General features: G+C 47.2%; 4 protein-coding genes across 4 annotated transcripts; 3 read left to right on the forward strand and 1 right to left on the reverse strand.

Moving 5' to 3' along the window:
* Positions 1 to 827: 827 nt before the first annotated feature.
* Positions 828 to 1,929, forward strand: BDV27DRAFT_159360 (oxidoreductase, short chain dehydrogenase/reductase family; the record flags this gene model as incomplete). Its single annotated transcript, XM_032072856.1, has 5 exons — positions 828 to 1,132; positions 1,204 to 1,513; positions 1,574 to 1,629; positions 1,689 to 1,797; positions 1,900 to 1,929. 5 exons carry the CDS (start codon positions 828 to 830, stop codon positions 1,927 to 1,929), a joined length of 810 nt encoding a protein of 269 aa, XP_031925950.1.
* Positions 1,930 to 6,002: 4,073 nt separating this feature from the next.
* Positions 6,003 to 6,946, forward strand: BDV27DRAFT_159361 (Ras family protein; the record flags this gene model as incomplete). The annotated part of the gene is made up of 4 exons (XM_032072857.1): positions 6,003 to 6,014; positions 6,163 to 6,277; positions 6,349 to 6,624; positions 6,708 to 6,946. The coding sequence occupies 4 exons, from the start codon at positions 6,003 to 6,005 to the stop codon at positions 6,944 to 6,946; spliced, it is 642 nt and encodes a 213-aa protein (XP_031925951.1).
* A 1,203-nt stretch (positions 6,947 to 8,149) lies between these two features.
* Positions 8,150 to 9,419, reverse strand: BDV27DRAFT_146615 (flavin adenine dinucleotide pyrophosphatase; the record flags this gene model as incomplete). The annotated part of the gene is made up of 3 exons (XM_032070605.1): positions 8,150 to 8,777; positions 8,878 to 9,044; positions 9,216 to 9,419. The coding sequence occupies 3 exons, from the start codon at positions 9,417 to 9,419 to the stop codon at positions 8,150 to 8,152; spliced, it is 999 nt and encodes a 332-aa protein (XP_031925952.1).
* Positions 9,420 to 9,548: 129 nt separating this feature from the next.
* BDV27DRAFT_13827 (GMF family protein) lies at positions 9,549 to 10,702 on the forward strand. The gene is made up of 4 exons (XM_032069189.1): positions 9,549 to 9,760; positions 9,823 to 9,925; positions 10,000 to 10,130; positions 10,186 to 10,702. Exons 1-4 carry the CDS (start codon positions 9,758 to 9,760, stop codon positions 10,375 to 10,377), a joined length of 429 nt encoding a protein of 142 aa, XP_031925953.1. The 5' UTR covers positions 9,549 to 9,757; the 3' UTR covers positions 10,378 to 10,702.
* Positions 10,703 to 14,103: the final 3,401 nt, after the last annotated feature.

Genomic DNA, 14,103 nt, shown 5'->3' on the forward strand with positions numbered 1-14,103 from the left:
TGGTTTAGTGGTTTAGTATTCTAACCATTTACCTAAAGTCCAGCTATAGATGCAAATGGCTAGTTTATATCTGATAACCTTAAAAACTAACTTTTATATGTCCTGGGCTATGGTTATCCATTTGACAAAACTCTTTTCCTATTGGCAGACAGTGCGTTATTTCAATGAATATTAAACTAAAAGAAAACCTTTACTTTTGCCTTGACGTGTGATCTTACTCGTCGAGCTAGTAGCGAATATTCCTCAACTGTATTCGCTATTTGAAGTATACCTTCCAAAAGTATATACATACATATCCGTGTTGAATGGACGGTAAAGGACCATTTCTCTCTTTCATTCCCAAGAGAGCTCCGCGGTGACTCAACAAATGCGCCATATGCCAGTTCAGTTCCAACTCGGCCATATAACTGTCCATAGCTATACTTCGACGCGATACCGTCTTCCAATGACGTTAGAAGAAGAATATTCTTCGGCTGGAAGACCGATCGGGCAAACCTTCAGCCGAAACGGAGCCCCGCTGCCATGCCGAATCACGACATGCGGACATGGGTTTCCCCGCACAGCATTCCGACTCATCGGCCTTTTAGTACTATCTTTGCTCCTATCTTCTCTGTTCTTCTATTTAGTTCTTAAATTTCTAATTTAGAGTGTATTGTGGGTTTAGAAAACAGCTCTTTATGAAACATTTTCGAGCTTGTTGCAATTCCATCCGACTTCTACGACACCTAGCTTCTTCCCCCTCAGGTACTACACTCTCCACACTTACTCCATCCGCCCGAAGGAACCCGTTTGCCTGCACAGTCCAACCGGCAATCACCAAACGCACAATGGCAACGGCAATGGCAAAGCGCCTCGAGGGCAAGACGATCGTCGTCACCGGCGCGTCATCCGGCATCGGTCGCAGCACCGCCAAGGAGTTCGCTCGCACGGCGCCCAAGAACCTGAAGCTTATCCTGACAGCCAGACGAATCGACTCTCTGAACCAGCTCGCGCAGGAAATCAAGGAGGAAGTCGGTGATGGCGTGAAGACATTGGCCGTGAAACTAGACGTCAGCAACCCGGCCGAAGTCCAGAACTTCGTACCCTCCCTGCCAGCGGAGTTCCAGGAAATTGATGTCCTGGTCAACAACGCGTGAGTGTTGAGCTAGCAGCCCCCCGTTTCTTTGTCCGATGGTGGCGCTGGCCTGTACTGACGGAGATTAGCGGACTTGTCAAGGGTGTTGCCAAGGCTCCTGAGATCGCCCCGGAGGATATCGATGTCATGTTCTCCACTAATGTCACCGGGTTGATCAACATGACCCAGGCGATTCTTCCGATCTTCAAGAAGCGGGGTGATGGCGGTCGTGGAGACATCATTAACATTGGAAGTATCGCTGGTCGTGAAGCTTATCCAGGTGGTAGCATCTATTGCGCTACCAAGGCGGCTGTCAAGTCGTTTACCGAGGCTTTAAGAAAGGAGCTTATCGCTTCGAGAATTAGGATCATCGAGATCGATCCTGGTCAGGTTGAGACTGTGAGGGGTTTCTTTTGATTATCCCTGCGCGACTATTGAAGCTAATTAAACGGTTGTTAGGAATTCTCCGTCGTGCGATTCTACGGAGATAAGGAGAAGGCTGATGCCGTATATGCGTAAGACTTTCTTGGAATGGCTGTGTTTAGAAGGGCTGAGCTGACGGGTTATTGTGCAGCAACTGCGAGCCACTGACCCCGGATGATATTGCAGAAGTTATTGTGTTTGCCGCTGGCCGGCGTGAGAATGTCGTAATTGCTGACACTCTAATCTTCCCAAGCCACCAGGTGAGTCTATTGCGATATTGAGAAGATGACCATGTTCAAGTCATTGCAAACCCATGGTTATGGGTTTGGTTGTACTGGAACGGCTATGCTGATTGGTTCCAGGCATCACCCGGTCATTTGCACAAGAACTAGACATGAATTCCTAGACGCTACCCCATGAAGCATGACAGGGCGGCTGTGAATTAGTACCGAGAAGCTTTATATATTGGATATAGAAGACAGATACTGCAATATTGCAATCCCAATGAATCAAGATCAGACCAAAGGACTAAACAAGAAATAATATTTGGAAATCACCGATGCATGTAAGCCTAAAAAGCACAAAAGATTTGACGTGCGCTTGCATTGGCTGTTTGACTGTTGGACGGCAGCAACTAGTCTATCTGCAGGAACGAGTAAAAAGGCGGCCTACTCATGTATGATAGACATGGATGGCCAAATCCTCAACCAATACGAGGCCTTCACGTACATCTCCAGATGACAGCAAAGCTGCAGTTTGCATGTCGGGGCGGATTGCAGAACCAAAAATAGTCACCATCCACAATAATCGCAGCTATGTTCCACGGGATATAAAGACTCTCTCTCTCTCTCTCTTCGCCCTGTATGGAATTAGGTCCGAAAAAGGGGTAACGAACAAGGTCGGCTCCACCAGGGCCACGGGTGCCCTTTCAACCCACGGGTCATAAATTACCCGTGGGAATTTGGTCTCTGATAGGGCCATTTGCTCAAGGTGCAAAAAGTTTTTGTTCCTGGTGGTGAGTAGTATATGGTGTGATCCCAGCCAGAGGAACAAGGCAATTGATAGGCCGGTGCTCGCACAGCAATGGGCAACGAGCGCCTAAAAGAAAAAGGGGCATAGCACTTTTGAATCCAGTTCATACCACGTAATCGGGCATTAATCTGGGCGTCGGTGGTGAGATCGCTGTCAACCCATGTTAGATGTGCTTTTCGCCCCCGGTGGATGATTCTGACCTGCGCTAGGGTAAGTAATTCGGTTGCATTGCTAGATTATCAATCATCTCCATGTTGTCTCCTTTTCTTTTTTTTTCTCAACCCATCTTGAGAATGATGTCACGGTAAGTAAGTCACAAAAAGTCATATGTTCATAAAGAATTCTAAACTGTGGATTGATGTCATCAAACTTTGCTGCATGTAGTTCATCGGGAAGACCAAACCCTTGTTCAATATTATATGCATGGAAAATGGGAGAGAAATCTTGGGCCTCGAACTGATTGGATCTATTGCTCGGAAAGTCGGTTATTGGACCATGTTATGGGTACCCACCACGTGAATAATCTCCACGCACTCCCAATGCCAAGCGTCTAGTTTTTGAAGGCTTACCCTAAACCAAAAAGATCGGCCCTCCTCAGGAGAAACCAACAAGTTTGGTCGCACGCGAATCGGTGGGTGTCGACTTCACATTAGTGGCCGAGTTGACAAGGCCTCTAAGCGATTGGGCTGATTCCTTAAATCCTGGTGAATCTCGGCTGTGTTCGAGATCCATGCCTGTCCATCGCTGTGTCTTCCTGGCTGATATAGGAGAAGGTAGCATTGTCATGTAGTAATCCCACATGGATATGGGGGAGGAGGGGGGGGGTGCATTGTTGGTGTCGGACGAATACCTCTAATTCGTCTCTAGGGCGAACGGACGCCATTCAAAATGTTGCCAATTCCCCAAGGGATCAACCATAGACGGTGCAGTAGCCCCAGGGCTGGAGGCGTACCGATGCAACTGGGGATGGGGACCAATGTCTAGGCTGTAATGAGATTTCGGCTATCTCTGAACGCAGGCGACGATCACATCTATCAATGAGCGGAGCGTTATGAAGTAATATACGGAGTACCTAGGCCCTGATAACTATGTCATTTCGTTACTCCATACTCTGTCTGTACTAGTACCCTACGGATTGCTCCGTATTCCGTACGGAGTACAGAGATAAACCACCATTATCGCGTCGATGCTGATGATCATAATCCGTCTCCTCCGTGCTCGATATCGGAGGGATCAGACGGTCAGACCACGGACCATTAGTCTACATATCATCTTTGGAAAGTGGAGGAGTGGGGAACCACTTCTGGATCACGGACTAGGATCCATAAGGATGTAGGCTAGCCGCAATGTGACCTTTTGCGACTCAGGGACTGGCTGCACAAGATACAAAGGACAGCCATTGGGGGCTGAGAGGATATTTGGTGATGTAAGGTAAGTGCGTGCAGGGCGGGCGAGCTGTCAACATGAAGGTTAGTTAGTCCGCCGCCGTGTCCGCCTTCTATCCAGGCTAAGAATGTTTCTAGAAACCGAGGTCACGCAATGGAGGATATATTCTCCGTGTAACGTCAATCAATCGGATCTGGAGTCCACAGTCCCCGTCAAGAACGAAATGCCGTGTTCTTCCCCATGACGCAAATGGATGGTAGGCTTCAGTTATCACCCGTGGAATCAGTCTCTCTCCCTTCTGAATCATGTGGCCTTAATATCACCCACTATGCATAGAGTAGCGGTTCCAGTGTTGGTTCAAAGAAAGTGGGTGGTGTTCATTTGTTCCTTGCGCTATCCAGCAAGCTTGCGTATGTGATTGATTACCTGACCAAGGTTTTGAAGACCCAGAGGCGGGAACTTTGGGAGGTGATAAAGCGATGGAATCCACTTTACAATGGAATTGATTGGTGTAGACATTTCCATGGTCACTGTTCATTCGTTTGTTGTTGCATCCATCGGAGTAAAAGGTGACAGACCCTCTCGGGGGACCCAGATGGAACAATGGATGAATTTCTCAGAGGCGTTCAGTTCAGATGGACTGGCGCTAAGAAGTGGGAACAAGTGAAGATTGATTAATCTGTGGCTGGGGTTCCTTCCCAGAGGAGGTTGGAAAGAGACTGGAGCCAAAGGAATCAACGCGAATAATTTGCATCGCGGTTCCTCTTCTGCCCCTTTTTGATTTGATTTGATTTATTTTTATTTCCCCCCCTTCTACCCTTTCTCTGTTCTATCTACTCCGTATCGACTCATGGGCAGTATGTAACTACTATCAACCACCAGATACTTTCATCTCGTGTCGAGTATTGCTCTCTCTATTTTTTCCCTACTTTTTTTTTTTTTTTTTTTTAAACCCATAATGATTATCTCCCATGGACTCCGTATTGGTGGGTTTCATTTCCTCACGACCAACCACAGTTGTCATCAGTAATTTTGGAATTGTAGCAGGTAATTAAGTTCTTATTTATCACAACCTTTCCCGGAAGGGGGTGTGTTTGTTAATAAGAAAGCAAATCGCTTTCAACTAGTTAATGTAATTAAACATGAATAATGGTCTCGGAAGTTGACCACACGCGCAGTGATGGCTTAATGCCACCCACTTTTTCTTTTTCTTTTCCCCCCCTACTATCCCCAAAACTAAGAAAGGAAAAAAAAAAAAAAAAAAAAAGGACGGACCCCTTTCATGAATCTTTTTATTGATTGTTGTTATTATTCTCCAATCGGCACTCATTCTGACCACCGCTCTCCCTGAAAAGGAACCCTAAAGTAATTCACTCTTACTGAATCATCTCGAGTAACAAAAACGGTATGTTGCTTTCTCTGTGTTAAGATTTTTTCTTTTTCTTTTTTTTCTTCTTCCTCTTCTTCTTCCTCTTCTTCTTCTCTTTTGGCCCTATCTGTAATTAATCCCCCACCTCCGTTGCTCACTTTAAACTCTCCTTAATCATCATTCCCCCTTCCCCCCTCTCAATCTCCACCTCATCTCTTTTCCCCTAAAACCCTCCCTAAAAGGAGCAACGGTTTGATTGTGTTTTTGTCTTTTTTAATTTTTTCGGGCTTAGTTTGGAAATACTAGAAGAGAAGTCGGGTTTCTGCTCCGTAATAGCGAAAGGAAACGGCCTACCGCCTCGCATTCAATTCCCGCCGATTGCCAGAAGTTCCACGAACTCCTGCCCCCCTGATCCTCTCTCAACCCCCATCCGCCTTTAAGCTTGGCCTAGTTGAACTCACTAGACCCGCCGTTGCTGTGGACTTGTCTTTTAGGCGCCTCTGTTCTGCGCGAAACTCCCGACAAGCTAGCCCCGACTGTTGACTCTGCTGCAAAAAAGAAAATTGTGCTACCGCTCTCTCGACCCGCTGTCACTACGCCCGTCGGGATAGCTTCGATCATCGCTTTCGCGCCCTTCATCCTCCCTATCAGACACACATCCGGGCAGAAGACTCTAGAATGGCTTCAAAGGTAAGCTTGTTCTCCCCGACACTCCGTCCCTGGCACCCGTCTCTCCATCTCCCTCTCTCTCCCCTTGCTCAACAACGATTCCCGATTCCATCATGCCCCTTTTAGAACATGGCGCAAGTTACGTTACTCACCTTTGGACGAACTCTAGTTTCTACGAGAATACAAATTGGTAGTCGTTGGTGGTGGTGGTGTTGGAAAGTCATGCTTGACTATTCAATTGATTCAGAGTCACTTCGTCGATGAATATGACCCGACAATCGAAGGTGAGTCGCCTTTCCTATCCTTCGAGAATTCCTCTGCTCTGTCCGGTCACTCATCGGAACCCGGCAAACAGATTCGTACCGCAAGCAGTGTGTCATCGACGAGGAGGTCGCTCTGTTGGATGTTTTAGATACGGCCGGACAGGAGGAGTACTCGGCAATGCGTGAACAGTACATGCGAACCGGTGAAGGGTTCCTTCTGGTTTACTCCATAACGTCGCGCCAGTCCTTCGAAGAGATTATGACATTCCAGCAACAAATTTTACGAGTAAAGGACAAGGATTACTTCCCTATCATCGTGGTCGGTAATAAATGCGATCTAGAGAAGGAGCGAGCCGTCACAGTAGAAGGTGGGTAATGAGCTAACCAGCGCGCGCTCTCTCTCTCTCTCTCACTGTAATGGCTGATGTGACTGATGGTTGTCTATCAACAGAGGGTGAAGCTCTAGCAAGACAGTTTGGCTGCAAATTTATTGAAACATCCGCAAAATCTCGCATCAACGTCGAAAACGCATTCTACGACCTCGTCCGTGAGATTCGTCGGTACAACAAAGAGATGTCGTCGTACCCATCAGGCTCGGGAGCCTTCGGCAATCGCGCCCCGGAGGGCAAAATGGACGTGAGCGAACCCAGCGACAGTGCGGGTTGCTGCGGAAAGTGTATTATAATGTAATTGGGTAGGAGTTGGACTTGGAAAGGATATAAGCAAACGAGTCGAGATACGGAAGGGAGCAAAACATATAATAAAAATTCGACTGGAAAACGAGATATTGGCGACAAGAATAGCGCCACGGCCTCGGAGCTAATTGTGGCTTGTCGACGCTTTTTGGATTGTGAAATTTATACCACACGAGACTCGCTATCGGATGTGATGCCTGCTCCATGATGCCGTCATCATCTCCATGAACGTTCGATTCCCCCTTTGTTCTCTTTTTGTTTATTTTATTTTTTTTTTATTTTTTCTATGGAAAGACTGTTCTTGACGATCTCGTCCTTGGGTAGAACGAGGAATTAACCCTGTCAGTAGATCTGTGCATTTATATAAGTACATGCTATTGTCATGGTTTTCATTCTGGTTATTTTGAGCTGCAAAATCATCGCTTTTCGTCCCTTTATCCTCATTGCTGTTGGTCTGCGATCTTCTGCAGGGTCAACATCCCCATCTTGCGTTGTTCTATTCTCTTCCTTTCATCATTTGGGCATTGGTGTGGCAATTTGCTTTTCTCTCGAATATATCTCTGAATCGGTGTTCCGCGCAAGGACACGAGCTGTCTGAACACATGCCCCAGATCGCCAGCAACCAATATATCGGGGCTTGGGGTAGTATGGGTCTCCAGTGCTGGACCTTGCGGTTGTCTATCCTTAGACTTGGCTTCTTTTTACGGTTCCGCTGTTCATTTCCAGTTTTTGCCAAGGCAAGCCCTGAAGGTAGTTCGTCCCATCTGCTCTTTTTCTTTCCTTTAATAATTTGGTTTTACCCATTCAATGAAAATATTGATTAATCTTCAGAGCCTTTTAGGGGGGTTGCAAATAAGCTTGTGTGCCCGATTGGAGCACCTTTTTGGATATGAGGAATATGATCCTGTTTGATACTTCCAGCGCAACACAGGTTTTAGTTCATAAGAACGTAGTGCTCCAACTTCGTAGTTTTGACCTCCGATACATCATATTTCTATTCTCACTTATAAGTAGTTTGGTTGAACGCATCTACCTAACCGCGCAACAGCATGAAAGCGACGATCCGAATACTGGACAGACATAAAAACTCTTGTGTGTGCGGTTGCTCAAAAGTTATATGCTTCGAGCATGGTTAATGTCTAAGCGTGTATCGACAGTTGCATCAAATCTATGTACATTTGCATCATCGGCGGTTTCCTTATTTACCTTCTTCTGCATCAGAAGGGGGGTCAAGCTCGTCTTCCTGCGAGACTCTTGTGCCCTGGACGTTTTCTTCGACCTCCGAGACCAGAGAATCCATGAAATCTTTGTCGGTTCCCACCAAAGTTACCGTGTTACGCTTCTTTCCCCAGCGGGGATAACTACCAACCTTTATACCTCGTGAAGATGTCCTCGTCGCAAGGTCCGTCAGGTAAGGCGCCACAGCACTCTCAGGTAGTGGGGTGCTAAATAAGTACCGATAAATGCCTTTGCCCTCAGGGTCGGTTAACCGAGGAAGCAAAGTAGGCTTCAGATGTTCAAGGAGTTTCTCGAACAGACGAGGAACGCCTGGCAAGATATGCACGTTACCGTTGACAATGGCGATTGGCACCCACATATCATCTGCCACGAAGGTAGCCTGCTGCTCCTCCGACAGAGCATCATCGTGGGGAAGTTCAACCATGCGCAGCTTGGCTGTTAGACCGGGCGATGGGGCGTCCCAGTCAAATTGTGGTTGCATTGGGTGAGGCTTGGAGAGCGTCTTCATACGCTCAAAAGCGCCTTGGTGTAGTTTCAACTTCAGGCCGAACGCCTTGGCTATGGACTCATACGTAATGTCATCGTGGCTTTTTATCAACGTAAGGGGCGTATGGTTAGCTTCTGGTATAGCATGACGGACTTCGGAACTGTGGAATCTTCCGAGAGAAAAGAATAGGGTATACGGACGTCGGTCCAATGCCTCCGCTGGTCACCACAAAATCGTAGTTATTGCTCATGCGCCCGACAGCCTCGATAATTTCACTTTCGTCATCGGCAATGACTTCTACCCTTTTGAGCTGAATCCCAAGGGAGAAGCAATACTTGGCGAAATATGCGGAATTGGTATCAATTGTCTGAAAGTTTGGACTCCAACTATCAGTCACTACATTGGGGAACAGGGCACATGACCTCGGTGCAGCACACGGCAACAGCGGCAAGGGAGAAAGGGAGGGTCGCGGATAAAGTGTAGTAGATGGGCTGGGGACTAGAGCTGAATGGCCGATTCCATTCGATTTGATACTCACCTTTCCGCCAAGCACCTCGTCACCAATGATCAGACATGCTGCTGTGTGTATCGTTTTCGTGTAGTTATGCACCGCGGATGATGTCATGTTGGAGGCACGAGCTTGAGATATCGATAAGGGCGGTAGGGCGACCGGAGAAGTGGAAGCGTAATTGAGTGGCGGTCGAGCGAGGTGACGGGTCAACTGACTAAGACGACTGAACATGGAGGGAGAGAAGCGTGAATGGTGGTGGTGAAGAGAGAGAGAGAGAGAGGGAAACCAGATGTCGGGGGCGAGTTGAGGGACAACCTCAGGCACGTTTCAGGGCGACCAAATGACGGCTTTTGGAGTGGAGTGGGGAAAAACTCCCTTTCCGCCTCATCCCACTTTCCGCAAAAACGTGGAGCACCACTTAGTTACCGTTGCTCGTTTCTCCTTTTGTGTTACTTTTTGCGCCAGAATTCCTGATCTAAATAGAGAAATCAGAAGGCTTTACGGTCTTTCCGATCCTCCTGGTAACGACCGACTATAATTGACTTTGGTCTGGACTGGGCATTTACAACATGGTGAGATTGCCCCGCATTCCCCCTCGTAAACGTTGCGCCCCTGACGATATCGGGGACCACAGGCTTCTGAATCTCGGTTATATGCGTTCTCTCCGGAGACGAAGGAGAAATTGCGCAAGTTCCGTCTGGGAACTTCTAGAGCAAAGGATCCTCAGGCTATAATATGTAGGGCTCACATTCTCTCATACGTCTGTCACCAAGATGTCGAGTGTATAATAAATTGACGGTCAACCTGATAGATATCATCGACCAAAAGAATCAAGAGATTCGTCCTGAAGATGGCGAAGTGTACACAAAGATGGAAGACCTGGCCGATGAGCTCCCTGACTCATCACCCCGTTTCATCCTCCTGAGTTATCCTTTGACGCTGGTGAGTGTCCATAACAAAATGCTACCTTCCGCCCTTATTGACCGGCTAATGGCAGAAATCCGGTCGCCTTTCGGTTCCTTACGTCCTTCTGTACTGGCTTCCAGAGAACTGCAACCCAAACTCGCGAATGATGTACGCTGGTGCCGTCGAATTGATGCGTAACACCGCAGAAGTCAATCGTGTGATTGAAGTTGAGGAAGACGATGACATTATCTCCATCGAATCGAAACTGCAGAGTGAGGACTGAGCCCAAACGTTCATTCTGGGTAGATGGTTTTATTTGTTAAACTACTTCATGATATTGGCGCTTCTACTTACGGCCGGCGTTATGCACTTGACATTATTTACTCTTTAATATATTCGAGATGGATGACGGCGATGTTTGGTTTGGTAAAGCGATACATATACTTTCAACCGAAACCTGGAATCTTTTATGCGGATGAGAATCTACTACCAGGTAATGCACTCTGGCGTTCTTGAAAAATATATCGTGATGTTAGCAGGCTCAGGGTCGTGCCATGTCCCCGGCTTCGTGAGGTCAAGCTGACAGGGCACGGTAAGATTCCATCCATACTCGTTAGTGTATTCACACTTTCAGAACATCCAAGCTCCGCACATGGTCGTTCTCATGTGGTTAATAACAGCCAGCAGTCCAGTTAGGCACGGTTGAGGCCATATTGGTATCAAGCTCAATTGCATTGGCTACGTCCTAGACCTTGGCCAATTGCTTCGGGAGCACTCGTGTGGCTCAGAACACGCATGGTAGTCGCGGTGATATACACATTAAGGAGCTCGATATCTAGCTTTCATACATACTGTTTTCTGGCATCTGGGATTCGCCGTCAACCGTTTGCCGTTCAACATGTCGACTGGACTTGCAGGTATACCCCTAGGCCATGTCAAGCTCTAGAGGCGGGTCGTTTGTCTCTTGGTTAAAGTATGTGTTCTCTGTTACGCTCGGTTTCTGCGAGAATACAAATCTAAACCTGAAAACATTACAGCTTCTTACTGCAACAGCTTGCATCGAGAATGCTTCGATCATGCTTGTAAGTTTCGCACGTATCAGAGAAGTGCATACTGGCCGCTTTTTCGAGCCTATAGAAGTCAAAACGGATACGACAGCGATATTGCGTATCATGATCGACTAAGACCACATCCTATGTTCCACATTAACCGTGGTGGAGAGCTGTATATAATCATGGATAATTCAGGAAACAGTCCATTTGGGAATGATGATAACTCGACTTCATAATAGAGTGAAATATTATTCCAACAGAGCATGCACTACAATTCATTCATAGTTGTGACTCGTAGTATGGATTCCCATATATGGAGCGGATCAAAACAGACAAATAAATGCCTAATCTGATCGCATGAATGATACACATGGAACCACGATTTAGCAGAAAGCCAAATCCCTTACTAATTCTTACGTGCTGCTCCACAGTGGAGACCGTGTACCGGGACTAGACCCAGGACTGAGTTAGATTAGAGGCCTTAACACTTGACACCTGGTCGTGCTGCTGCCACCCAGAACTTTCTGGGACAGGAGTTGGAACTTTGCAATTGTTCGGCCACTTTCATCGTCAATCAGCCTAATTCTTGATGAATGTGATTGGGTGTTTGTCTCCACTTGCTGATAGTTACCTAGAGTCAAATACCCCTGTCTGGACCGGTCCCAGTGACCTGGCCAGTGGTCACACTTCTCAGGCACTGACCACCGTGGTCCATTCGGGGGGAACAATACTCCACTGGTGGAGATGCTGATGATTGCTGAAGATGTGTGGAATGTGGTTTTACCACCGTTTTTCAATGGTTTCCACGACTCCATAGTAGTCTAGACGCCTGAACAACGCACATCGACGAAAGTTGACTGCTGACCGAGGTACGTACTTGTGGAAATACTCACTCAGGCAATCTCAACCTGATTCATAAGGCACAATCTATATAGATTAAATCAAACGATTAATCATCACTGAAAAATAATATCAGCCCATTTAAATCCCTGGAAAACCGGTGGGGAAGTCTCCTAAAAAAAAATCCGTAGGGTAGAAATTTCTCCGGCCCTCGTCAGCCTGCATATGGGGTAGGCGGGCGTTGACCTCGGATGGGACACCTGCAGCAACAGCAGCAGCACACATACTAGTAGTCACATAACCCCCAATACAAATTGGCTACTACTAGTGGCTACATAAGTATCTTCGAGACTGCTTCTAGTACCTGAATGCTGCACGTTAGTGAGCCACTTAAGTCTTAACGACTTTCACGGTACGGAAACTCGTGCGTGCACAAGGGGGAGGGGGTGGAAGGCGTGATGAATTATTAACTCCAGCTGATTGAGGACTAAGACTGGGAACAGGAACATCCGGGTCCCGAATGCAGCCACCGTCCTGTATGATTGTCGGACACCGTTAGGATGGCGGCCCCCCATTAAGGTAAGTGAGTAGTAGGTGGTATTTTGTCCTTGCGTGGCGAAGGGCTCCTGGGGCGCGCTTTTGCATCATCGTGCAGCGAGCTTTGTCCTGTTTCGGTCGCTGGTGTGCTCGTGGGCTGTTGAGGGGCTTTTTTTTTTGTTTTCGTACCATCGTGGCGGCCGTAGCTTGTGTTCAGGGGAAGATTTTGATATATTTTACACCGAGGTGCATAGGACATGCATAGCAATGCAACACTCGGTGTATGTACGTAGCATCTAGGGATAAAGGTGAGGTGGAATAGGGGAAGAGGGAGGTATTGTATCCCTTCTGAGTTATACTCTGAGCATGGACGCTGTCAGGTCCTCGGTTACTAAATAAAGCGTGGATTAGCTAACTACTAGGGAGTTTGTTGATCATTATGGTGGACGATAGTGTTCTGAAGACTCTCTCCCCGGCCTTTCCGGTGGGAGTCCACTACAATTTCCTATTTGGGGAAGATGCGAAGGTATCATGATGTGCAGTTAGTTGGGCCTTTAATTAATTTCGTCGCGGTCGGCTGGATGATTGAATAAAACAGAACTAATGCGGGGGGAGAGGCCGGCGGCTGGTCGATTGCCGGTAGTAATAGTTAGTCTACTATTATCGTCAGGAGAGAAACGATGTGTGGTATGGATGTAGTAACGTAGTAATTTATGATCATTTGCTTGATTAGATTACTAATTGGCAACTGGGTATATCACTAGTACGATGATCTCATTTTGACAGGATGCCCATATGATTTGAAGAGACTATTCGTGCTGTCCACCTCGATTTCGAATGTTACATCATCCGCGGCTATCTGTATATCCTCCGCGGAGGACGGAAGAGAAGCATTCAAGTATGAGACGGGGTATTATATGCGCCCACGACCCTTCCCAGTGGGACAATTGCATGATACGAGGGATCATCTTGCTCATAGTCATTACCATACAAACTTTATTTCCTATCCGGCTACGATGAACGGCATCAGCCATGGACTGATTGATCCAGATCTCAAGCAAGTATTAGTAAACTGCATGTACATACATACGGGAAGATAATACCGACCCAGCTGACAATAAAATACTGTATTTCATACAGCCGTATTTACCGATATCCAGAACCACGGTCTCGGTCTGCTCTGTACATACGGTGCTGAATTGGCAGAGGGCTTAGTAACCACAGAAGGCCAAACTCCAACAGCTCAGGCCCTCACCAATGTCTCACGATCGCCATATCCTATGCCCAGGCAGTCCAGGAATGGGACCTTTAGATTGACTGTCAAACTCTGGGCTCGGGCATTGTTCCCGAGCGGGAACAGCGCTATGATTTAGTGCGATGGCTCCGTCGCTTTGGTTCGCCTGCTACATTCCATACATACTAGTAGACAGGTGGGCCATACCAACGGAAACCCCCCCCAGCAGCAGCTTACCTGAACAAAAATTCCTTCATACTCTGCTAGTCTATTACGCGCCAGACTGGCGGAGGGAATTAGATCAGCCAACCAATTGAACCGGCAATCCGGAAAGTGGAAATATTAT

The sequence above is a fragment of the Aspergillus caelatus genome (assembly GCF_009193585.1).
Source record: "Aspergillus caelatus strain CBS 763.97 unplaced genomic scaffold BDV27scaffold_129, whole genome shotgun sequence".
Lineage (NCBI taxonomy): Eukaryota > Fungi > Ascomycota > Eurotiomycetes > Eurotiales > Aspergillaceae > Aspergillus > Aspergillus caelatus.